At 40.1% G+C, this 26549-nt stretch overlaps 1 protein-coding gene across 2 annotated transcripts in view; it reads right to left on the bottom strand.

Moving 5' to 3' along the window:
* Positions 1 to 26549, bottom strand: part of PRDM6 (PR/SET domain 6) — a 98845-nt gene that overhangs the window by 1933 nt on the left and 70363 nt on the right. For both annotated transcript variants that reach the window (XM_079145666.1, XM_079145667.1), the window contains 2 exons: positions 15854 to 16196; positions 6700 to 6876 (listed from right to left, as the gene is read on the bottom strand). In XM_079145666.1, the coding sequence (XP_079001792.1) occupies positions 6700 to 6876; positions 15854 to 16196 (520 nt within the window). The remainder of the gene's footprint in view (positions 1 to 6699; positions 6877 to 15853; positions 16197 to 26549) is intronic.

Genomic DNA, 26549 nt, shown 5'->3' with positions numbered 1-26549 from the left:
CCAGGGAGCGGGGCCTGCAGGGTGATGGGCTTCCTCTCATCCTGCCTAATCAGAACAGACACTCCAAAGTGGCTTCAGATTTTACCGGCTCAAGAGGTTTAATTGGTGGCTCCTTCCAAGGCCTGGATGCCTGGGATGGGACAAAGCCCGTCTGATGCAGAACAGAGGGATCTGTCAATAGGCAGGGGGAAGGTGATTTCTCCAGAGAGCCCTGTCCTGCTGCAGCTCTGATCACTGTCAGTTCAAATAGATAAAGAACAAAAAGAGATTTTTAGGAGTGAGCCATCAAAGCAGCAGCTTGTCTGCAGTTTTCTGCTCCGTAACCCCAAAGAGAAATTGATGACAAATAGAATTTCACCTGCTGCTAATTTAAAACCCAGAATTCTACTCCCCTCAGCACAACAGCCAAAGAACGATCATCTCAGAATTTGGAAACTAGTGGAAGCAATACATTAGTTTGCCGTTGACTAAGAGGTGGGGGGTGAGGAGGCTGCTTTTTTGCAAAAGCTAGTTACAGTGTCACAACCCAAACCAAATATAGGGTTAGGACAATTTACAACACTAGGGTTTATAGTGGTGTCAGGGAAACTCAGAAAAAGTGAGAATCAAGGGATATTTGTGTGGTTTAAGTGATCAACCCTCCAGAAAGTAGAGGAGAAACAGTGTACATGTGGGCCGCAATTAAAGGCCCGTATGTCTGAGAGGAGAAAACAGGCTTCCTAGTTCAATGAAATCGCCTCTCCTTAACTTAAAAAGAAGAAAGGAGGAAAGAAAAAGATTGTTATCCGGAGACCCTGGGTACATCTCCATCTCCCACACAAGCCTCACTTACTAGTTCAGTGGCTACTTGATCTATAGAAAACAACACACACACAGACACACACACCCTGGTGGGGACTCCAGTTTTTCTGTGACTGTTGTTCCTGGCTGAATGTCCATGACTATGTGTACACACAGCACTTGCAGTTGAACCATGGCAGCAAGCTGGGCATAGTAACTTCCCGTCACCATCTTACACATCTGGGCTGCCAGGAGCACTCGCAGGCAGTAGCCACCTCAGCCATCCCATTAATGTCCTCTCCTCCATCCTCCGAAGGAAAGAATATTCAAGAGGAGCTACAGACAATTATCCTCTGTAAAATATCACAATCTCCAATTCTCAGGTCCCTACACTACTGGAGCTGTGGCAAGAGCCACCACAAGAAAGTCCCCCTGCCCTATCACAGAGGAGGAGGCCATGTGTCCCATGATGTGTCCCCCTTTCCTCCTCACTAGTAAATCATAGAAAGTGCTCTGCCACAAAAATAATCTCCCATAGAAAAAGAGCACGCCTGTCCAGTGTGGGGTTCTGGCATGTCCGTGAATGTGGGGAGGCTGGGGCTTCAGCACTTCCTTGGATTTTCCAGACTCTTGTGGCCAGCTGAGTGTGTCAGGGTGAAGAAGTTGAGTTTCTGTGATTGTCTTTCGGGGAATATTTTTAGCAGCCTGTTCCACTGTTAAAAACTGCTCTGTGATCTTGACAAATGTATAATGTCAGCTTTAATGTATCAGACCTATCAGCTCAATGAAAATAACTCAGAAGTATTGATCACCTAATGATTTTGGGTGTATTCATTAACGTCCGCAGGCAGCTCATCCCCTCTCCAGAGCTCCTGGAGTGCTGATGACATGTTAGCAACTGCTGATTGTTTATTAGAAAACTGATTAGTTACTGGATTAGTGTGTCAAAATATACTACCTTTCAACTACCTGACAAACTTTCAAATTATTATATTCTTTTTTTTTTTTAATTTGAAGCTCTAGGATCAATTTCAAAGAGAGCAAAAGAGTTTGAACAATTATGAAGAACGACACTTTACCTGAGCCAAGCCTCTGCCCCGCTAATCTTGTATATTAGAATATGAAGACTTCGCAAATGGGAAGCTTAGTGCTTCAAATAAAGCAGAAGTGTAACACTTAAATTCCCACAACCATGGAGGTATTAAGGGCAGAGTTATACTTTTCTTAAGTGTTTGCCTAAATGTCTCACAGAGACTTACATGTATGGAGCAATTTGTTGGAACAGGAAAATTTTTCTGATCTCTAGTATGCTTGCAAAGATCATTCCTGAAAGATCATCTCTAGTACCATCTTCCCACCAGGTATGAGAGAAAACACATGCAGATGTGTTGAAAATGCCTGAATTTATATCCTTTTCTCAGTGATTTCTCCTTCTTAAGGAAAGTGGGCTAATAGAAATACCTATCTATGTGGATTGAGAACTATAAAATAATTTGTATATTTGAGGAATTAAAGACAGCTAGATATAAAAATACATTTTTGAAAAAAGAGAAGGGTTTTGGTTTTATGTTTATCATCTTAAATTTTGGAGAAATCTTGCCCACACAATATTTTTACAGCCTTATGAAATTCAACAGAAATACTAACCAAATTCAAGTACCTTGGTTCTGGGAGGCCAGAGACGGATTTTAGATGAGTTGGCATTAATTAACCCTGAATTACAATCTTATGCAAGTGATGGGGTTCAGGCATCTCTAAACCTGGACTTTGTGGAATGTAGCAGAATAAGGAAGGAAAGAAAGAAAGAAGCAGGGGGTGAACCCAGAGGAGAGAATGCTCTTGCACACAGGGTCTTCCTTATTGTGCCTTCACTTGGCATAGGTGCTGATGTTGTAGCCTTGAAGGAACATGTGTGGAAAATCTTCCAAGCATTTCAGCAAAAAGAAAGTCCCCAACTTCCTACTGGCATAAGAGTCTTAGACTTGATTTCCTTTTCAGTTTGAGATCCTCCTTTACTCAAATGTGCTGGTTGATTGGATTATATGTACCGGGAGCTTAACAAATGATATAAAGTTCTGTTACACAGAAAACATGCTATAAGTTTTCTGTGCATCTGCAACATGTCACAAAATACTTCTTGAGCTGGACCAGATTGCACAGGGCTTCATACATGTAATGTGCTCCATGCATATCTACTGATTTGCTTGGATTTTGTCTAGATCTTGTTCAATTGTTAGGCGTCCTTTGAAATTTCCTTTAATTTTTTTCTTGTTCTCAGACAAACTGCTTTATTTGAGGCAAAAACATAGGGCACTATTTCCACTTGCTTGTAACAAGGATGAAGAGCCCCTCTATGGACAGTCCTGGACTGCTCGTGCAGCTTCCCAGACTCAGAAGCCAGGAAGGCATGAGGCGGCTCACATGGGTCCTCCCAGGCAGAGCAGAGTGGAGCACAGCAGCCCAACTGAAATCTTGAGACTCTGTGTTTAGTAAGAAAGGATCCTTGTCATAAAGAGGTGTTTTCAGACTGCCAACTTTCCTCCCTCTCTCCTTTTCTTCCTTCCTGCAATAAAGTGCTTGGCCATTGCTATTTAATGAAATGATGTCTTCCTTTCGTTCCTTGTTCTCCACAACTCCCAGTCTCAGAACAAACTGAAATCCAAGACCTTCAATGTGATCTTTGATTTTTTCATTTTTCTATGTGCTCTTATATCTCAGAAATTCTAAGTCTACAGCCTAGGTTAGCTGTCAGCAGTCCTGTGATCTACCGAGAACTCGGGAGATAGATTCTTTCAATGCGATTTCAGCTATGCAGGTTGTAAGAAGCCTGGAATGAATTCTGACATTTTAATGGCAAAACTTCTCCTGCCTTCTTTGGATGCCAGTGATCTTGATCTGCCTCCAAAATCCACTGCTGAGCAGAAGATTTTAGAACTTGGAAAGGGCTTTCCTCTGATGTGGCAGGCTCAGACTTGGTAAAGGCCCCAGAGTTCAGGGTGGGTGGTACAACTTGGGGACTAAGCCATTTGGGTCATCTATTTGGAAGCTGCTCCAGTCATAGGGTTTAGGGTTGTGCATCTTTACAAGATTCTTCTTCTCTTCCACATTGTTTAAGCCAATACCCATTAGCTGAAGTAGTAAAATTAACCATCCTGACGAAACCCTTTTTATTGACTAGTATGCAACAAAAGTTTTTTTGAATGTTTGTTTTATAAGCTTGTAAAAGGATATCTTCATAATATTTACAAATGTCCACGGGTTGGATATCCATGGGCTGTGGTTGGAAGATTCCCAAAATTCCCTTGGGATAGTTCAATTCTGAAAGACCTGGTTGTATACACTAAAGGATTTAACTTTCCATTTCCTAGAAGATGTTTAAGTCTTGCACTTTCCAAATAAGCATACACTCAGCTCTTCTGTGGAGATATATATTTGATAAAGTAAAATCCTCCTCCCACAAATGATAGCCTGTGGCTATCTTGATAAAAGTGGGAACAGAAGGAACTATAACATGTATATTGAATGGCATCCAACAACCCTGCTTGTTTCCTTATTTTTTCCTTTTGTTTCTTTTTCCCAGATGAAATTAGGTATGGTCACAAAAAATACTGTTGGAAAGGGGGAAAGATGCAATTGCTAAATTCCTTCAAATATTAATTCAATGAATTAAAATTAAGTTAAGATGGCAACTCTATTGGAAACATGACAAAAACAGGATGTTAAAGAAAAAAATTGAGTGGAGTCAACGAGGTTACACATAAGTAACACCTTAACATTAATAGAAATCTATTTCCCATTTTGACCCTGGAACCTCTTCAATTAATTACTAAAATCTATTTACACAGCAACAAGATAAAAATCAATCTGATTCTTGGCACTGTGTCTGTCTGACTGCCTGTCTAATATGAGAGACCAGAAAGATCCTCAGACCTCCTGCGCCTCTGTTTTTGAAAAACTCTCTTGCTCAAAGGCACAAGAAATGTGTCTTGGTCACTTTCCACCTCCAGGACAGTACTGAAACCAGAATCTGTGAAGCCCCTGGGGGTCAGGCCTCAGGATGGTGGCAAAGTCCACCAGCAGAACACAAGCACCAACAAAAGGGAACTCCTGCAACTGGGGTGAGCCCTCCGGTGCCTCAGGGTGATTACAGAAAGGTGCACCACTTCAGCTAGAGATTCCCATGCTGTAAGCCCAAGACTAGGTCCCATCCTACCCTGAGTCCATGAGCAAGCTAGGCCTATGTATACAGACAAAAAATATCACTATTTTTATTATTAATATCAATTAAATCACAATGGAAAATAATGAAGAATGATGTATCAAGGTAACTTAATTCTTGGGGAGGTGACCAAAGATCACAGGCTTTTATGAGGTCCTTCCTTCACTGGAAGATCACTGAAGCAGGGAGGACCCAGATCTGCAGGACTCTGTTACCCTAAGTTCCACCTATCAGTGTGAGCACAACAATATGTCCAAACAGCAGATTCAGAGGGAAAATCATGGGTCACGAGACTTTTGGAAGACTCTCGGAAGAATGAACAAAGGGGTTCTCTTCTGTGAACTGGATGGTTTTCACTCTTGCTTATCCTTTCCTACTGAAGGCAAATAAGGCTGCACATCTATGCACTTTTAATTTTCTTTCTCAAACAGGGAAGCCAGTATGGGAAATGAATTGAGAGAAATGTAAGAAGGTTGAAGGGAAAAACAGCTCACTGTATAGTTAAAACTGCTTTGAGACCACCAACCACCCAGGTATATAGGTTTATTCTCCCAGGCCTTTCTGCATGCTGTTTGAGCTACTACTATTGATAAACACCTCTATCCCCTGTACATCTGGTAAGCTCCTACTCATTCTTCATAACACATCTAAAGCATCATCTCCCAGATAGCATTGGTTATTCCATTTCTTTGCTACTTTCAAACATTGTATGTACATGTCTTATTGCTGCACATTTCACCCTGTGTTGTTACATTTGTTGATTAATTGGTCTTCCTCTTAGAGCATGAGGTCTTCAAAGTTGGGGTGGGAAGGAGCTGAGACTCATTTACCTTTGTATCTCGTCCCTAGCCAGGCGCCCAGTATAAAAGTAGGTGCTCAATAAATATTTGTTGAATGAACAAGCATATATAATTGAATAAGTGAATGAATAAATGAATGAATGGATCAATGAAGGAATGAATGAATAAACAGGTCATATCACATGATTCAGCTGTCCACTGGTTTAATGACTGGGTTATATTTTGAACACACAATCTTATGCAATTGCCCTGACATTGCCAAAACCTTTAGAATTTAGTTTTACCTCTTTTGATGGTCCCTTAAAAACTTTATGAATCTTAAAAAAGTCAAAATGCCCTGTGTTTGCTTTGCTTTTTTGTTTTGTTTCATTTTTCACCAACATGATAATTTTGAGTTCTGAGTCACAAGTTGGCTACTATAATAGATTCAAACTCTTTAACACATGATAAACAGGAGGAAATGGTTCATCAGGATCCTGAAGGGTTCAAGTTCTCCAAGATAGAATTACTCTGACATCCTAAGTTTATGCCCACCCTTAGGGCGATAGGGCTTGCTGATGGCCATGAGAGCTGTGTGGCTCCTGGATAAAGTTTAGACACACAGATCCTCAGAAACTGGAAATATGCAAATTACTTATTCAAACTTCCTTATTTTGCTGATGAGAAGACACACCCAGAAAGATCATCTTAAGTGTAAGGTAACAAAACTTGAACCAGAACCAGCATGGGGCTTCCTGACTTGGTTTTTCAAAGGCCAGTCAGTAATTCAGAAGATTTTATGCAATCTGGACATTGACCTTCCAAAGAGCCTTTTCCTGTGGGGAGCTGGGCAGTGCTGTGCCAATGCATCTGCCGGCTCTCAGGAAAGGCTGAGAGGAAGAGGACAGAGCCACTACTTACTTGAAGGGCTTTTCTCCAGTGTGGGTTCGGATATGGTTGTTGAGGGTGGTGGCTCCGGCAAAGGCACGGCCACAGTAGCCGCACTTGAAAGGCCGGTCACTGGAGTGAGTGACCACGTGGTTCCTCAGTTCAGAAGGCTGGGAGAAGGACTGAGAGCAGTGACCACATTGATAGGGTCTGAAACAAATAAAGAGACTGCCTGGTCATTATTTTCCTTGTTGGTTAGTTGGAAATCAGCATGATGAAACAAGAACCCAAAACTTTTTGGTGATATTTTCATACTTTTTAAGACAGAATACAGAGTTTTGGCCTCTGGGTCCCCACCACTTTACTTGTTGCCACAGGAACAAAATTCACAGAGCTGCTGAGACACATGAATTCCCAAATGAATATTCCCTTCCAGTATTAAATCATACCATTTCAAAATCCTCTACTTTCTTGTCTTTATCTCCCTGCAGGCAAATATTAGTGTATCTTTGTAAGCCTTAAAAGCACAGGCCTCATTAAGCCAAATGTTACAAGAGAAAAGCTGTAATCATCTCTCATGTTTCCCTGGCATTCTTAACTTTTCCAAGTGCTTTAAAATCGATTATCTAGTTTCATCTTTACAGTAACCCTCTAGGTCAGGGAAAGTAGTTATTATTTCTGTCAGTTCAGAAAACTGAAACTGTCCTTACAGGACATAAGTAGTTGATGCTAAGGTCATTCTAGGGTTTGGATCTTATTCTAAGTGCCAGTTAAACATTTGGGCAAGATGCATGCATGTTTTAATAAATCCTAAGCTGTCTTGGGATCTGTGTATAGTACCAGTGCTGGTATTGCACAGTTGAACTCTGATGTGCAGCACCCAGATGCATCTCTTTGTAAAAGAAATCCTGACTTCAACCTCCTACCCACCTCCCGAATATTTATCCATTGAGTCTTTTTCTTGAACCTCGGCTCCCAGTTTAATCTGGTAGCAAGGAATGATTTATAGCAGCATACAAATGACAGGATGCCACTATGCTCGCAGAAAGATGACTGTGATGCAAAAGCAAATGGAAGGAAGTTGTGACAAATACCTGATAATTAGCAAGATTATCAGAGCACATTCTTTCCAGCTCATGAGAAGTAAATCAATTTTTGGTTTTCATAAAATAGATTAAAATTCTGTCTTCTCCACAGAAGTTCTTCTGCTTACTTAAGCAGAATCTGGTGAGTGATATAAAACCTGAGGAGTTTTCCCTGTTCGAAGCTATTTCATATCATTCCTTGACAGGTCTCTAATTTGTTTATCAAAATTTTTTTCAGAAAATTAATTTGTCATGAAGGATAGTAACAGAGCTCAGTGAGCCCTGGTTTGTGGCCCAGACATTTCTGGCTACATTTAGAAAGCCAATAGCAAAAGCAGACTTAATTGCTCTACCTTTAGCAAGTGCATAAACCCCAATGATCAGAAACCAAAATGCAGAACTGGGAGACAATGGTGACCGAGCATGTACAACAGTTCAATTAAGTGCAGAATAAAGTGTACCCTCTCATTTGTCAAGTGAAGTGCTTAATTGTGGCTACTTGCCTCACTGAACACAAATACTATTATTTTACCCAGCTTCAGCACACTGAGCACTGATTGTAGAATTTTTTAGCTTGATTAATAGTCCAGGATTGGTCAATAACTCAATACTATACAATTTTAATTACTTACATTTAGAAATCTATCTAACTGCTCTCAAACAAGTTTCAAAGAAATATATAAGAGTCCTTGGTAAGGAGTTTATCAATCTTGACAAATTACACATGCATTTTACTATAATTATAAAACGATGCTTTGAAAGCCATTAAAATTATATGTGGATAAAAATATCCTCCTGCCAAATCTGCTTTGGTAGTAGATACTAACCTTAAAAGAATTCTTCAACAAATAATTCTCTCAGGGATAAATTTTTTAAATGCTACTGAAGATTATAATCAAAATAATATATTAATATATGCTATATCCACTGACAATTGATTTTTTTCTAATAGTTTAGGAACCATTAACATTTATTAGCCTCTGGTTATCTATTTTTAATAGCTATCACTATAAACAATAAGCCACTAAATAAAACCAATTAATCTTTTCTTTTTTTTTCTAATTCTGCTGTCAAAAGTTGGGGTGATTTATTTCCCACAGTCAGAAGTCAATCCATCCTTTTTATGTTAATAGTCAGAGTGGCAAAGATTTACACACAGAAGAGCAGAAATGACCAGAAAGAGGACTAGTTGAATTATTAAATGAAGGTAATACCAATGAAAAGTGAAAGGATTCTAAAACATCACCCTTATCCAGGACCAGCCTGAGAGGCATTTGCTAGGGGAGCAGTGGCCTGCCTATATAGCACTATTTTTAAAACCTTGCAGAAATGTAGCTTAACAGAACAGAAGGACCTAGAAAAGGAGAGAGAACAGAGGTGAGTCTACTTCAGCCTCTGACCCCAACCAACTGTGGGACTTGGCCAAGTCCCTCAGTTTCTCTGACCTGTTTTCTCATCCATCTGGAAAAGGGAGTGGACTGAGCTGGATGCTTTCACATCCCATCATGGTTTGCTCTTGCTTCTGGGTAACTGATCAACAAGCCTGGTCTATGGATTGGTCTAATACTGCCTTACAAGACACAGCATCACCAACACAATCTCCATCTTGCATTGTGAGTACCAGTCAGTTCCCTGGATGGATGTGGAGATTTCTATGTTTTTGTGTTTGTGTGTGTGTATGCACAAGCTCACTAGAATATGGACAATTTTAATGTATTGGCCAAAAGTTGAGAATTTCAAGCAACAAGAAAACCTAGTACCATAATGTAGGACCAAACCTTATTATAATTAATTTCAACAAACAAAGCTATAATCCTTTATTTTTAGGTACATTGAATAACATTTTAGATCATCTGGTCACATTCACCTTTGCAGAGCCTGATTTCATGTAGAATTTAGAACTTAATTATCTCCCTTGCTACTATAACAGAATGTCTCTTTCAGTCTAGAAATTTATAGAAAGTCAGCCCTCAGAAAGTATAGAAGTTGCACATTTGATAGACAATATTCCTTAAACTTTCTTGTCCTGTATTTCTAGGATTTCTTTTTAAATGAATAAAATAAAATGATCAATAAGAAAATGTGGAATATATACATAATGAGTTTTACACATCCATAAATAAGTGTGAAATTATCATACTTGCTGATAAATGGATGGAAATGGAGAACATCATGTTAAATGAAAAAAGCCAGACTCAGAAAATAAAGGGTTGAATACTTCTCTCATATTTGGAAACTAGAGCAAAATAAGAAAAAGAAGGCAGTGAGGGGGTGGGGGGACTGGATATCATAAAGATATAGGGAATATAGTGGAGTAGAAGAAGAACAAGAGGGAGGAAGGAGGAAAGGGAAAGGAGAAGAAACATGGAATAAATTTTATAAAATCATGTTATATGCATATATAAATATAACACAGGAAATTTCACCTTTAAGTATATGTTGAAAATTCCAATGAAAAATAAATAAATGAAATAAACAAAAGGAAGATCAGTAGAGTAGAGGAAGGAAAAGAGGGGGAGAAAGGAGGGGCTGAGGGGATCCAGGATTGAAATCATATTCCATGCATGTATGATTTAGTCAAAATGAATTCAACTACTGTGTATAACTATAATGTTCTAATGAAAAATAAAATAATCAAAAGTGTTTTAAAATTTATTATGTGTCTAGGGCTTAAGGGCACAGGAAGACATTCAAGACAGAACTAAGCTTTTTTTAAAAAAATTTTTTTTGGCTTAGAAAACATCACCACTTAGGAATCTCAGATGTCACAGTTTCTTTTGGGACACTGGCCACAGGAGTTAAGACTACTTATGCATATTTATATTAGCACACCCATTTTCACACCTCCCAAATTAAAAAGGAGGGCCTTTGACACAGAATTAGTTGCTATTATTTAGCTTTTTATTCTGATGACCAACTTTTCCAATGATTTTTTTGAAGTCTGGTACAAAGATAAGATTGATTTGGATATAATCAATCTTAACTCCAAAGCTCTGTCTCCCTTCCACGTATCCTATCAGAAGAAACACACAAAGACTGACATCCATGGGTGCTGTGTTTAGCTTTACTCTTTTTCAACATCTCACATCATTGTATTTGGGACCCTCCTTTCTAAAGCACCTCATTCTGTCAACTCATCATGTGCACACAGCATTGCACTGTTCTCAAAGCAAAGGGATAATGTTTTACAACCACAAGTACCCTGTGGCTTTGTTGTAACGTGAGACCTCTAGTAGTATTGTCTAATGATAGAGAGTTCTAGGTCTAAATTAATCCAGTACAGGAGCCATTAGCCACATGAAGCAGTTGAGTACTTGAAATGTGGCTAGTACACCTGAGAAACTGAAGTATTAATTTATTTACTTTTTATTAATGTAAATAGCCCCCTGTGGCTGGTTTCCAACACAGAAATATCAAGCTTCAAGAAAAAACTATAAAGTGCTCCATACTCAATAAAAAAAAAAATAAAAAGAAAGACTGAAAAGCAAAGTGTGGTTGAATTTAGTCACCATATATCAATGCTAGTAAATTTTTAAGCAGAAAGAAAACAGCAAGAAGATTTTGTACATCCCCTGGCTTTCTCTGTCACTGGCAGCTCCTCTGCCAAAGATTACGCCAGTAAAATGTGCAATTCATTTGCTCTGAGTCTGTAATTGGTTTAGTGTACACATAGGAAAAGGATGAAACATTTAACAAAATTAAGTGTGGTTTGGTTTAAAATTATTAATCCTTCTTTGATTTTTCTTTTATGGAATGAACGCCTCCAGGACAAAAGTTATTCAGTTGGAGCTACATTCTCTCCTTGCTCCACGACAGCCAGCTGAAGCGCAAATCTCCCAAGACTTCAAAGGGACCCTGCTTAAGTCACTGCTGGCTGGGTGGAGTAGGAAAAGAACTTAGCTCTCTATAAGGAGAAGAAGATTCAGAAAAGTGACAGAGTGCAGAAACAGAGGGTCTGCTGAACACTGAGAACTAGAAAGAAGATAACCCTCACACTCAGGTGGGGGAGGGGCAGAAAGAAACAGGAATGCAAGAACATTGATACATTCCAAGAAACTATTATGGTGATGGATTATCTCCAGGCTCCTCCCACCACACAGCACCTTTTAAAGTCATGTCCCCTCTGGCACCATCACATCCAATTACAAACAGTGACTTTCCCCATGTGCCACAAACAATCAAAAGGGAGAGAGAAAACGAGAAAAAATGCAAAATAAAGAAGCATTATAAAGATACTTTATGTGAAAAATAAAAGAGAACAAATTCATCAGAAAATAATCCACTGTGATTGAAGGTTTTGCTTACCCCTTTCTGAAGACCCCAACTCCTCAACACCCCAGTGGGACTGTTGAGAGTTTTTGCAGCAGAAAAACAGAAGAGAAGAGGGATTTCTAACTCCCGATTCAAGCAAAAGTCAGTCAAGCTGCCCTAGCCTACACAATCAGCTTATGCAAAAACTCAAATGTTTATGAAATCTCTAAATAAAATCTTGGTTGATCTAGATTCCAATAGCTTCTAGCCTTTGAATTCACCCAGAGGGAAATACAATCATGACCTGAGAAAAAGAAGAGATTTTTGGTTCTGTTTGTTCAATATTAACAGAAAAAATTATATCAAGAAATAGCAATTCCATGTCTCTGAGACCCCTGTGGATATGTTTTTATCTTTAAGGCTGATTCCTACTTTGTCAGATCACACATAAGTTCCTTCTTCATTCAATGTGAATAACTTGGTGGTGGGAAATGGCAATGCTGGCATTGCTGGGCACTTGCAGATCTCTTTCCTTTATGTCAATGCATAGACTTTAAGATGGTACCTGACATGAAAAAGCTCATGAATATAGACACACCAAGTGTCTTTGATGAAGGTTCAAATGGCTGAGGTTTTTGTGGCCAAATATTCAATCTCTTGAGTGAAAAAAAATCTTTTGTACTTCGGATTCAGAGGCCTTCAAACTTGGACCCTTTTGAAACTCTAACCCATTTGCCTTCTGATTTTTCTTCTGTGTCTCCCTTTCTTGCCTCTGATTCTAACAAGATATTCCAATCAAAGTAAAAGCACTGAGTTTTTCAAACATAAGGGAAATGGTTTCTGATGGGTTTAACTTTTTCACTGGACCACTGGCCCTCCATCCATAGATGTGGATCCAGCATACAGGGATTCAACCAACTGCAGACTGAAAACATTCAGAAAAAAAAAAAAAAAAAAAAAGTGTCTGTACTAAACACATACAGACTTTTTTCTTGTCATTATTTCTAAACAATACAAAACAACAATTAGTTTCATAGTATTTACATTATATGAAGTATTATAAGTGATGTAAAGATTATTTAAAGTGTATACAGCAGGATCATCAGCATGTGCACAGGTTAGTGCAAATTCTATAGCATTTTATATGAGGGTCTTGAGGATGCACAGATTTTGGTATCTGCCATGGGGCTGGGGCATGTCTGGAACCAATCCTCCAGATACTGAAAGACAACTGTATATGGATGAATGGGCACAAACTTCCAAAGACTATGGAGTCAATCAACAAAGAATATATGCATATTCAGCAATTGGAAGCTTCCATGCGTATAACAGATAAGTTTCCAAATTGAGCAACTATCATGAATAAATCTGATATTCCATTGTGGTTCTGTGCATTTCTCCTATTTAGCAATTCACTGATGTGGTTAAGAATTATGGAGAGTATTTCTTACTTCCAAACTTTCTGGTACCAAGACAGCATTCTGGGCTCTGGAATAGAAAAGAGCTATTCCAGTCCTACGATCTAAAAGCAAATTATGCAGCTAAAATGAAGTTAGTAGATCAAAGTGCCTGGGTATCTCCCTTTACTTCCCCTTATTTCCTATAATCAACACAGATGTGATGGACTCAGACTCAGTTTATCTACCCATTGTTACCAAGAAACATAATACTGATGTTTAGAAGTCATGGTTTTCGTTTTAACTTACTCATGAATGATGTCAATCACCTCTCAAGTCTTCACCAACAAAACGTAGGGGAGAAGAGGGAAATCATTGCATGAGTAACTTGATCTCATACTGGCTATTAATCTCAATAACAATATTCATTACTCCACCAAATCTGGAAGGCTGGTCACAGCACACCTGGGTGTCTGAGTCAAATAAGCCCATTACAATCTAGCACAGGATGGGAGTCTCACACCATCTAAAGTTTTCCCCAATAACTCTAAATTAGCTAAGAATCAGCACTTACCCAACAATCTCTCATGCAGGTATATCTTGTATTATCTTGTACATGTAAGCTAATTTTAAGGTATTTTTCTGATAATTTTCATGGATATGTTATAAATTATGACTGTTATTTTACATGATAAGCTTCACAAGAATATAAATCATAATACATGCATGATTTTCTAAATATAACTGGGTCAGACAAAACAGTCCATTTCTGTATCTTTCTGTTAACCTTAAAACGGTTTCATTGTTTTATGACTTTCCCCAAAATATCCAGAAACTTTCAACTATTGCTTCATTTTACCTTGCACACTCAGTTACTAAGACTACAACAAACCTTTGCAAATAACAGATCAATATATTTGAACTAGCTCAATTTGTAAAGCAAGTTTATGAGATGATTTTAATGCATCTTTTATATTTTAATTAAAATTACTAAAGTGCTTTGTAAAACTTAGACTGTATCTTAGAATGTATCTTGAGGCTATTTGCAAGGAAGGTAAACTTAAAAAAAATTATTTCTGAATGAGGACAAGATTTTCAAACTTTTCTATCACCTCTAGAGCCAAAAGTACTAAGATGTACAAGTCTATTGAACCCTTTACTAAGACATAGTTATCTTCACAGGCCTAATTACATGTTTCAGTATTAATTAGTTACAGAAAGGCTTGATGCAAGTAGGTAGTTTCTAGAATGGCACACAAAAAATGTATATACCTGTAAATGTGCATATGTACCCTAAAATTATGATTTTTAATATATCCATCCCCTCCAATGCACCTTCATCTTTGCTCATACTTGGATTTTCCAAGAACACTGTGGTATCCTATAAAGCTGGGAGTGAAAAGCTAAGCATATGTTATTGGACAAAGAGAGTTAAGCGGATTACTTAATTAAGGCTGATCAGTGTCAAAATTAAGAAAATAACTCAGGAATCCTGTTTCCAAACTCCTAGTTCCAAAAATCATTTTCTGCTTTTATATTCAAAGTGCATTTTCAAAGCTATACTTAGATATTTTGGTTTTAATCAAGTTTTCATATGACATGAAGGAGAGATAAAACACAAGCAATCCTTTCTTATTGAATTAATTTGATTTTTGTCTTTTGCACTCCCAGCTATCAAGACTGTCGAATAAACCAGTTTTGATTCATAAATAATAGTTCCATTATATCTACTGTGCCACTCGTCAGAGTACCTGAAATTTTAATTCACTTGTTCAGCTAAATTTCATCCTCAGTTCATGGCCATAAAATTCTTTATTGACAAACTTTCAAACCAACTTTGACTCTGAGGTATCTAGTCAACATTTTTCTTCTGTGTGGATATTAGTTTATTGAATAAGTGGCATCTGTTTTCCTCCACATCACTAGCAGAGCAGGTATTTCCTTTTGACAGCTTTGCAGGATTTATGAGTTTGCATGCTCCGAAGAAAAATAGTACTAAGCAAAAAATTCCAATTCATTACCTCTTAGTACTTAATTAAGTTCATACCCACGGCACACTGGAGGTGAACTCTGAAATGACTGTGACAGCCGCAGAGCAGCCAGCTATATTATCTTTGGAAGACAGAGAGGATTCTAATCATCCTGACCTCATTTTTCCACCTATGATATTCATAAATGTTCCTTCTATTTTGCTCCCTTTTAAACTTGGACAGAACTGTTTGGATAGCAAGTGCAGATTCCTCTCTGGAATCACCAACCTGTCTGTGCAGCCCTTATAAAGCAGAGAGGCAAGCAGTGGCCTAACATTACTCTGCAACCTTCCTGAATGCAGACACCTCTTAGCACAGGGTTTTCCCCAAGATGTGGCTGGAGGCGGTGACTGGAAGCTGGCAGCAAGGCAAGCAGCGGATCTCACTAAGCAAAGACAGCATGAGCAGTGGGAGTCGGGGTTACCTGTCTGGGTTCTGTGTGCACACGTGCATCTGGAGGAGGATCCGCTGGGTGAAAGTCTTAAAGCACTGCCCGCATTTCCAGAGATGCCAGTCACTGAACTCCGAGTGGAGCTGGCTTGTGGAAGTCGGGCTGGCCAGGACTCGCTGGTTTTTCACGTTGATTTGGTTAAATCCTGATTCAATGGGCCCGGACTTATCCAGGAGGGAGAAGTTTCTGCTGCATGGAGTCTGTGGGAAAACGACGGAGCGCTGCTGGGTGGCAGGGGAGAGTTTGCTGCTCTTGTTGAAGGGCTGCAGGGCGTCTTGTCGGCACATGGCTTCCATTACAGTTGAAGGGACATTTACTGGGAGAACAGCAATAGTTTTAGAAGATCAGTTTTACTAGCCCTTAAAATAAACACAATAACACATACTTGAAAAAGTTATATAAATTAACATTGTAAAATTTAAATGTTAAAATTAACATTTTAAAATTCAATTTAAAATTTTGTGGTTTTTTTCCCCTAGATTCAAAATCAACATAATAAGAGACAATTAAAACACTATAATCACAAATTCATAGCTAATCTATTGCCTGTTTATTAAGCAACTACCATATGTTTGGGATGGTTCTTACATGGGCTTTACCTTCAGAGTTCACTTAAGACTTGAAACTTGTAAGACTCCATTATGGGGTTCCACCTGCACCCTGTTTGCTGGCAGTTCATTGGGAGGTCCAGCAAAGGAGAAGAATAGAGCAGGGGGCCTGTCTAGAGAGGGTGCCTTGAGCTGTACACAGAGGGTGGATTTGGCTTGAGTAGGTAGAGAATATCTCCCCAGAACAGGTATTCAGGAAAGGTTGGTTGAGGAGACGAAGGACACTTGAAGACAGGGGAAGCCTGGAAAGCTGATGGGCTAGGAATGGAGACAGGCTGACCTGGCAGACACAGATATCTGGGCATTGTGGGAATAAGAGTTGGAGGTAGATGAATAACAGGAAAAGAAAAACTGTTCAAGGAGGGCCTGAGAGAGGCATGATTGACAGATGAGTACACAGGGTAAAGGGGAGTGGGAGGCAACAGAGGTGCCTGCAGCAGAGACCTAGGGGCAAATCCCAACTCTGCCTTTTATTAGCCTGGTGATCTCAGGCAAGTTATTCAAGGATCCTGTGCCCCAGTTTCCCCTTCTGTAAAATGAGAACCGTGGTAGTAATAATCCTAAAAATAATAGCAGCACAGCTTAGTGGTTAAGATGACCTAGATTTTAACTCTGCTATTTACCAGCATGTGACTTTGAGCAAGTATGGAACATCAAAATCCATGATTTAGTCCTCGGTAGAATGTAAAATGGCCTCTCTAAAGACTGAATGAGATGATGCACAGATGGCATTTAAAGGCTCCACCTATGGTTGGCAGGAGCTCCAGGAGCCCTGGCTCCTCATCGTTCAGCCTCTTCTGAGGGTTAAGAGTGATAATGAGAGCACACATCACAGAGCCCGACAGCTACGGTAGCCGCCTTCCATATGGTAGAAGAGGCTAGAAGGGAGGGAATGGCTAGGGTGGTGGCAGTGGAAATGGAGGAAGAACTAGAAATAAGAAACATTTTTGATGAGGGAAATCTCATACACTTTAAAAGTATTGTTCTTTTCTAAAAGTTCTAATATTAATCAAGTAGTCACTGATTAATCTACAGGTCCAAAGGCAATTAGAACCTACACAATGGATTATTATTTTTTAAAGCAACTACCATGTCAAAATAATGTACTTATTTGTCATTTCAGGGGTCAAAGACATTAAAAGTTAGAGGGAGGGTGGTCAAAAGAATGAAATTAGAAACCAAAAATTTTTAAAAGGATGATTGGCAAAAAGAATGGTAATGTCAAGTATAAAACCACGTAAAACTGCATCCATTGGCCACTGGCTCAGGATCATGTGGAAGAAAACATCAATGGGGGCTTTCATTCTGTCCAACCCAGACAATGGCTTAGCTTCCTAAATCATGAAGACTCAACATCCTCAACTAGGGCAAAGAGAACAGCAAAGAACTGTGACTGCCAGAGGCTCTAGAGTGTCTGATGTGGCAGGCAGATGACACACTTGGGAACAGTTGGTGTGCTGCTTCAGGACTCTTATCTCAGGATGTTCTGCAGAATCACATGCGCTCAACAAATCCAACAGAAAGAGTAGCCCTGTCTACAGGGCTCTTAGCTCAGCCCATCTCGCTTAGGAAGGAAAAATAAAGCAAGAGACTCACATACCTGGAAAAACCTGGAGTAGGTCAAACCTGTATTTCTTTCTTTCTTTCTTTCTTTCTTTTTTTTTAATAATTTTTTAGTTGTCAATGGACCTTTATTTTATTTATATATATGTGGTGCTGAGAATCAAACCCAGTGCCTCATGCATGCTGGGGAAGTGCTCTACCACTGAACTACAATCCCAGTCCCGAACCTGTAGTTCCTGACCCTGGCACCTGCCCATTAGACTCACAGAGGAGTATTTTTAAAAATTAAATCAGTCTCTCAATAGGGCCTAGGCATCTACAGTTTAAAAAGTTACCTGAGTGATTCTTAGTGAAATCAGAGAATCACTGATCTAATCCTGTCCCTTCTCATTACAAATGACAAAACTGAATCTCAAGAGGGTCTGTTAACTTGCACAGAGTCACACATTCAGAGGGACACATAGAGGCTGGAAGCTTTCAACTTTCTGACTTTCAGGGAATTTTGTTTCTGACAACACATCTATATCATCTCTGCTCATTAGCCGTGTTCAAAACTACACAGGACATTTACATAGAAAAGTTTGTGTGTGTATCAAATATATCAAGTCATATGTTATATGGACATACAAGTTATATGTACAGCTAAAGATTCCTATATATGTATTTTTGCATACTGTCTGTATTTTAAATAGAAATATTGATGTATAATTTGACGTTCTGAGGCAAAAATGTATTATCAACATGGAATTTGTGGACATTTCTCAGACTTTCAAAAATCTTTTATTGCACACAGATTGTTACTTTTAAAATAAGTGCTGAAAGATAATGTTTTGCCATGTTTGGGCCTGTTTTTAATAAAATATAAAAACAGCAGCATTGTCAGAGATCAGGGTGGAACCCATCTTGTTTAGCCCTTTCATAAGTAATCTGGAAGGGGCAAAGCACAGGGAAACCCACAAGTCTTCAGGCGACACTAAGCTCTTGCAGGCCAGGAAATATCTGACTAGCAGGAAGGAATGCACAGGGAAAGACGGCAGAATAAAGATGTCATCAACATGCCAGAGAGCTGGCAAAACTGGCTAGAAGCTTCACTGTTGGAAAGAGGAATAAAATGCCTTTGGGGGAAGTAATTCAAAGAGTAAAAAGTATAGATGATAGATTCTGGCTTCCCACTTATGCTCCTAGAAAGTAACCTAGTCTGTTATTTTTTTAAATTGCTAAGATCACATAATATTTATACAAAAACAAAAGAAGTTGTGGGCCAATGATTTTTGTAAATTTAATGGTCAATGTCAAATGGTAATAAAGAAGAATTTATATATCTAAAAGTTTGTGTAATAATTGAGGGTTTATGGAATCTGAGTTAATGATAATACAGTATAATAGCATTTAGACAATAAGAAATGGGAATGAATGGAGTCAAATTATTCTCCATTTTATTATTTTCTTTTCCAGAACACTCCATAACAAGTGTAAAATGTTTTCCAGTTAAAGGTAGCAATACTTGCACCCTGTATTCCTCTTTCAGCATGGCACTTTACTATACTTATGAATTCAATCCTACCAAATGAAACAATATATAATTTTTAAGAAGCAAGTAATGATAGGAATGAATAATTTTTACAAAAGCAACCATATTCCTAAGCTGCCCTGCAGAGTTCCTGCACACTTCCACAAGATCCTGTTAGTCTCAAAGTGTCTTGTTTTGCTTTTTTTTAAAAAAAATAAGAACTTTTCAAAAGACACAGACTATTCTTCCTGTATATCGGCCTCTCTGGCAGTGGCAAATCCGAAGTATTAACAAGATTTAGGAAATTATCAGAAAGGGGACAGGAATGAACGAGAAAACTCCCAGACTCAAGAAGGATGATATAGACATAGGCCAGACATGGTACCAAAAATGAAAAGATGAAGTGGCCTGTGCACAAAATGATCCTGAGCTAGTAAATTTCTTCGACCTATAAAGACAAAGACGAAGGGAGAGAATACAAATCCCTCGAGGATGTAGCCAAGGTAAAGCATGAACTCATTAAATCTGGACAGTAAAGACATTGGGAGAGACAAATTCAGGATCTATAAAATAAACTTACTTTACACCCCACTTGTCCATTCATTCAGTCCACAAATACTGAGTATCTATTACATGCCTCACATGGTCCTAGGTACTGAGGATAGAGGGGGAGCAAGAAAGCTCTGGGTCCCTGCCCTCCTGGCACTGAAACTCTAATTGGAAGACAGATATTAAACAGATAAACATTCACTCAATTTCATCAAATCTAAAATTCCATTAATTGCACCATTATAACTGTAAGTCACCATTCATTGGCAAGATACCTGCCAGTTTCAGAAGGATGAAAATACGAAACACATGAATTTTACAATTGACACAATGCAGTTACCACAAGTGTGAAAAGTGCTGTAAGAAAGAAAGGGGTGCCAGGGAATCATATATCAGAGAAGGCTAAATTTAGGGTATGAGGGAATCTGCCCAGGCGTCAGGGAGATGGGGAGGAGGGGAAAGCACTGCAAAAGAAAGAACACCGGCCGCTTTGCCACAGAGCCTGGCTGAGGGGGAAGGAACACAGGGCCCTGAAGGCACTGAAAGAAGAACAATGTGGCCAGAGAGGGAAGGGGAGATGGGCAGCAGCTGGGGCTGGAGATGAAGCCAGCCCAATTGCCGGTGTCTGTGTAAGTTGAACAGGGAATGGAAACAAGCCATGGGTGGTTGGAGGCAGTTCATACAACAGGGGGAATGACGTCTATAGCCAACTGAATAAGCATGCACACGAAGGATCTTGTAAAACACTACGTGGGCCATGCAAAATGTTTCTGAAGACTACATGTGGCCCAAATGATACCATGTTAAAGTATCAAGTATTTAGCATAAGAGTCATAGCAAGTCAAAAACTGGTTTTGAGCTAAGGATGTGAAAACATCAGATTTATGCTTCGGTGAGTCATCAGTCTATACCAATAAACTAAAAAATGAACTTCAGAACAATGTATATAGCATGCTGCTGTTTGTATGTAAAATTGTGGGGCAGGGATGAGAACCAGAGAAAGAAAAGGAGAGTATGCTTAGATGTCTGATGGACAAAAATTATCTCTGAAAAAAAAAAAAAAAAAAAAGCTAAGAACTTGTCAAGGATACTGATTGTCTCTTCCAAGGAGACTTGCATGTACTTCCTGAACTTTGATCTATGGGACTGAACAACTGTTACCAAATCAAGTGAATAAACTGAAACAAAATAAGCTAATCAATGAAACTTCACTCTGGCTGCTGTGATACTAGAGAGGGAAAGGGAGGCTGCTGCAGTGGTCCAGGCCAGAGAAGACAGTAATGCTGATCAGCATGGTGCAGTGAGTGGGAGTGAATACCATGGTTTTCCTTGTACTATGTATAGTTTGAGACTTGAGACATGAAAAGTGGAGATGTTAAGGATGGTTGGATGGGAGACTGGCTCTCAGTACAGAGGTCTGGATTGAAAATGCAAATCTGGGAATACCTGTCTCAAGTCAGGTTCCCTGCGAAACGGACTCTGGAATGGAGATCTGAAGCTGTGTGCAGGAAATTCACTGGGGAGAGTGTTCTCAGGATCAATACCTGTTGGGGAGTGATGGTGAGCAGAATTGGGCCGAGGGAGGATTTTAACAGCTCTGGAGCTGGGAATGTTCTTCAGAGCCACCCTGCTTTGAGGAAACAGAACCAGTCCCTTATACCTCACACTGACCACATGGACTGGCAAGGGCAGGGTGTACGAGGGTGGTGGTTTTCGTATACTGACGTTAATTCCTAGAGACAAGTTCAAATGAGAGATGTCTCCTTTCCACACACCCATGAACTGCAACGAGGCTGGGAGAGAGGCAGTGCCACTGCATCCTACAGTACTCCACATTCAGATCTCTCAGGACAATGGCTTTCCCTAAGTCGTTTGTCCCTCTTCTCAGTGAACACATTTTCAGTGCTTTGCTGCCGTCTCTTGGAGTCCTGATATGGAGGCATTCCTGGGGTCATTTCTCCATTACTTTTCCTAGATACTTAAAGGTTTCTCCAGCTCTAGACCAACTTTTATATTAGTTTCTTGGCCCAGGGGTTCCGTATCTGGCATGTAGTGTAAAGTCAAGCTCCATGCCATCCTACAGCTTGTTACAGCTAGTTTTTGGAGTTTGACTCTTCACAGTCACTCAAGATGGATAGTTGCTTGGCCCTTTGGCTTAAGGGCAGCATTTTTCTAGTCCCTATTGGGGGACAGGATAGTACCTTTCCATTCTTGCACTTATATAAGGAATCCAATCTCAGCCTTCTCTGTACACAGGCCTGGAACTCTGGCTCCTCCCATTATACTCAGCCTAATACCCCCAGCTCAGGCTCAGTGCTGTGGCCACCTCACTAACCTGCATGGTGTCTTAAGTTGAAGTTGTGTATTTATGCACCTTCTGTCTTTCTCAGCCCAGAACAGGCCTTAGTTTTTGCACACCATCACATGCTTCCCTTAGGGCTTTGCACACGAACGTTCCTATTGGATGTTACACTAAAGGTCACAGTGAGTAAAGTTTGAGTAGGGCCTTCTTTCACTCTGGGCCCGGTTTCCCGCTCTTGGTGGGATGGTAGGGATGAGAGGCACGGTGCAGAGGTGCCCCTTTTTATTTTCTCTTCTTTCAAATCAAAAGAAACAGGCAGGCCTCCCCGAGGCAGGGTCTAACCCAGCACCACTCCCCCGTTGCCATCGAGTTTCACATTCTGCAACCTCAGCTTCATATGCCGAGACAGAAAAAGCAGCAGGAAGACTTGTTTAACATTTATTCCCAGGATTTTTTTTTAATTTCCTCTGAAACGAATATGAATGCACCATGGTCTTTACACTCTGCAGGAGCTAATCCCCCACTGGAAGCTTTGGGGAACCTCGTTCCTTCTTGCGGATGCGATCTGTCGGCACCAGCGTTCCTTCAGGCTCTTTTGAAAGGCCCACAGTGGATGGAGGGGCTCTCTCTTTGGAGCTCTATTACATGTATAACTGTGATTCTTTAAAAAGAAAATAACACAGGAATTGCTTCCAGAACCCAAATGCCTGTGTGAAACCCTGACTTCTCTCCGAGTGCAGGCGGCTTTCACTGGCTTGTCGGGCAGCGAGTATGCCCAGTGCACCCCACTGCTGAGGGCCGCTGACGGAGGGGGGCACTTACCCCGACCTGAGCCCACTGCACACGCACAACGGGAAATGTGTGCTTTCAATGTTGAAAGAACCATGGGAAGAAAATGATATTTTTATAGATGAAAGTGCTTAATAAGTATTATTTGCTAAGTAAAATCATATTTACCTTGAATGTCTTGGTCCGGGTGTCCATTTCATTAACAAGGAAAAAATCTGGCTGAAGTACTTAATCTCTTCCAATAATAGCAATAGAAATTCTTCATATTTATCCAATGAGCATTTATTAATTGTTTATTGCATGCACGGCAACATAAGGAGGCTCTCTGGGGGCATTTTAACCAATCAGTCTTTGATCTCAAGAAGCTTCTTTTTAAGGTAACTAATTTATTTGGGGGTTAGCTTGTGCGATAAAAATGGTCCTAGAATTGCTAATCCAGTTGATATGATTTAAATTTCTCAAGGCTGTGAAAGGCTATCTGTTAAATTCTCTGTCCATGCCCTTTCACACATTTGTGCTTTTAAATCACACAGAATCTTTTTCTCTACACAGAATAAGGAACCCTGATTATAAAGCATTCCCAGGTCTCTCCGTGAATCATATGGAATGAGAATCCATCTTAGAGTTAAAGCCATATATCTCTCCCACACTATCTGATGAAGCCTTCTGCAGGTTTCTTGGGTGGCCAATCACATGACAGATATATGACTTTGAGACAGGAACTGAAATAAAATTCCTATAATACCCTCAGGGGAGAGGCATTGTCACTGCTGAGCCTTTTATCCATGACTTAATCCCCTTTAAACTTCCCTTAACCCTTACTTAGGATTCTGAACTGAACCCAGGAGAGCTGCTCAGTTTTCCTACTGAATCCTCAGTACTTCAAACTGCTATGGCTCTATGAATTTTCTTTCAAGGATTTCAAGTGCTCATTGATAAAACACAGGCCCTGGTAGACTTTATTCAGTACTGTAATCAGCAGCTTCAAGAGTGTTTCACAAAGATGGGACCACAAGAGAAAGCTGGACTAGAGAGCAAACCATATGCTGTTTCCAGAAAGTACACTTTCAATGGCACTACAGCCCCAAACTGGAGACCACAGGTACACTCTTGGCCACACGTGTTGTCAGGTGGCAGGGAACTACAAACATACCCCCAAATTCTCCAACTGACCCCTCCATCCTGCCCAGCCTGGAATAGCATGGTAAAGTGGATAAGGGGCTCCTGCTCCAGAGACTCACGTCAAAGGCAAGAAAGGCAATTCCTAAGCAGTCATTCCACGGTTTCCGTTTCTGCCTCAGAATTCAGTAAATGGTCATCCACCCTTCTAGTTCCTCAGACCAAAACCTCAGGATCATCTTGATTCCTCTTTGTCACGGCATCTAACGTGTCAGAAAAAGCTATTGGCTTTACTTTCAAAATATGTTCAGCATCCAACTTCTTCTCACCACCTCCACCACTTCCATGCTGGTCCAAACCACCATCATCTCTCCCCTGGGTTCCTGCAAGAGACTCTAACTGAATTCCTTGCTCCCTTTCACCCCTCCCTGCCTACTCCCACTCAGTAGACAGAATAATCCTGTTAAAACTTCAGTCAGATCATCTCACTTTCCTGCTGGACACTCCACACCAGCTCCGGGCTGGCTCACACAGAGTGAAAGCAAGGGTATTGTCAGTGGCCCTCAGGGCCTGACCAGACCTGTGCCCCTGTACCTGAGTTATCTCCTCCTGCTCACTCACTCTGCCATGCCCATGCCAACATCTGTGATGCTCCCCCATCTTGGGCCTTCCAGTTGCCTGCAGTGTTCTTCTCCTTGTGCTTATCTCCTTAAGTCTTTGCCCAAAGGCAACCTCCCCATTGGGGCCTTCCCCAGTCACTCCTGGTACCTGCAACCCCCAACTCCTGACCCCACTTACCCTTTTCTGTTGTATTAGCTCTGCAACACATGACCATCTGACCAACTATTTATTTACATATTTGTGGATTCCCTCCCTCTGCTAGAATGTGAGCTCCGTGAAGGCAGGAATTCTTGTCTGTTCCCTCCTACATTTATAGCAGCTAACAAAGACACTGGCTCATGGAAGGTGTTCAGTTAATACCTGAATAATGAATGGATGAATGAATGTTAAGACTGTGAGCTGTACTCTTTAGGACTCTAGGTTTTGATGTGTTTACTCCTCCCAAATATTCTGCAATACACATAGTGTCCAATGACTTCAGAGTCTATAGCAGGTGTGTTAAAGGGGGGGGAACAAGGGACCTCACAGGATGTCTGGAATCCTTTTGAATCAAACTCCACACTTTAGGAGGTGAGGTTATGGTAAGCTTCCACATACAGACAAGCCCATGTCAGCAGATCAGGGGCTGATACTGGAGCTGTTCCGTGCATGGCCCTAGATCTAGTTTCAGTGGAGGGAGGTGTGGAGCCATTCTGGGCAAGACAGAGCACAGTGGCCTCCATGTCCATATCTGCCTCTAGCACCAACCGCACACTCATGTCCAACACTGAGATTTTCTCCTATGAAAACAGACACTCCCTCAAATAGGAGTATCACTGCAGAAAAGAAACTTTCCAATGGAAACTTGGTGAGAGGAATGTGCTATATGTCCAAGGATTCATTTTTTTGATTTGAGATTGGTTTGGGGTTAGGGTAAAATAGAAAAGGAAAGTTGATAGTAATAGGCTTTTTGAGGACTTAAGTTTTTGACAAAGAAATTAAAGACAACATGAGAAAGAAATATCTGATCATCAGCATTTTGACCAGCAGTAATATGAGCATGTTTTATTAGAGTTTGTGTGTGTGCATGTGTGACTAAGAAAGTCAATGGAGAAGGAAAAAGAAGAATAACACTTTCTTTCAAATTGAAGTTTCCTATTCATTTGACCTGTTGTCTCTGTTTCTTTCTGTAGCATAATCTCACATTATCAGTTCACAGATCAGTCAATTTAGGGACAAGAAAACACAACATCACTGAAACCAGTGTTTCTCACTAAAGCACATCAATATTAAAATGTTTTCCAAAGAATTGTGAAACAAAAATACAAAGTTCTAGTGAAAATTGCTTCTAGTTCATAGTTGCCTAAATGTTAGATTATTCCTTTAAAGATAATGGTTGGCATGGTAACAAAGATAGAAGAAAATTACATTCTAGACATGGTTTTGGACAAAGAATTTAGAAAGACACAAATTCCACCATCACCTATCTATGATTTTTACTATCATTGTAAGGACTACTTAGGAGGAAGCACACCCAGCCAATGACTTCAGGGGTGTTACCCCTCATTAAAGAGCATTGTTTTCTCATTCTTTCATTTGTGCACAGAGCATGGGTCAAACAAGACTGTG

The sequence above is a fragment of the Sciurus vulgaris genome (assembly GCF_902686455.1).
Source record: "Sciurus vulgaris genome assembly, chromosome: 6".
Lineage (NCBI taxonomy): Eukaryota > Metazoa > Chordata > Mammalia > Rodentia > Sciuridae > Sciurus > Sciurus vulgaris.
This window is presented reverse-complemented; position numbering and strand designations above follow the sequence as displayed.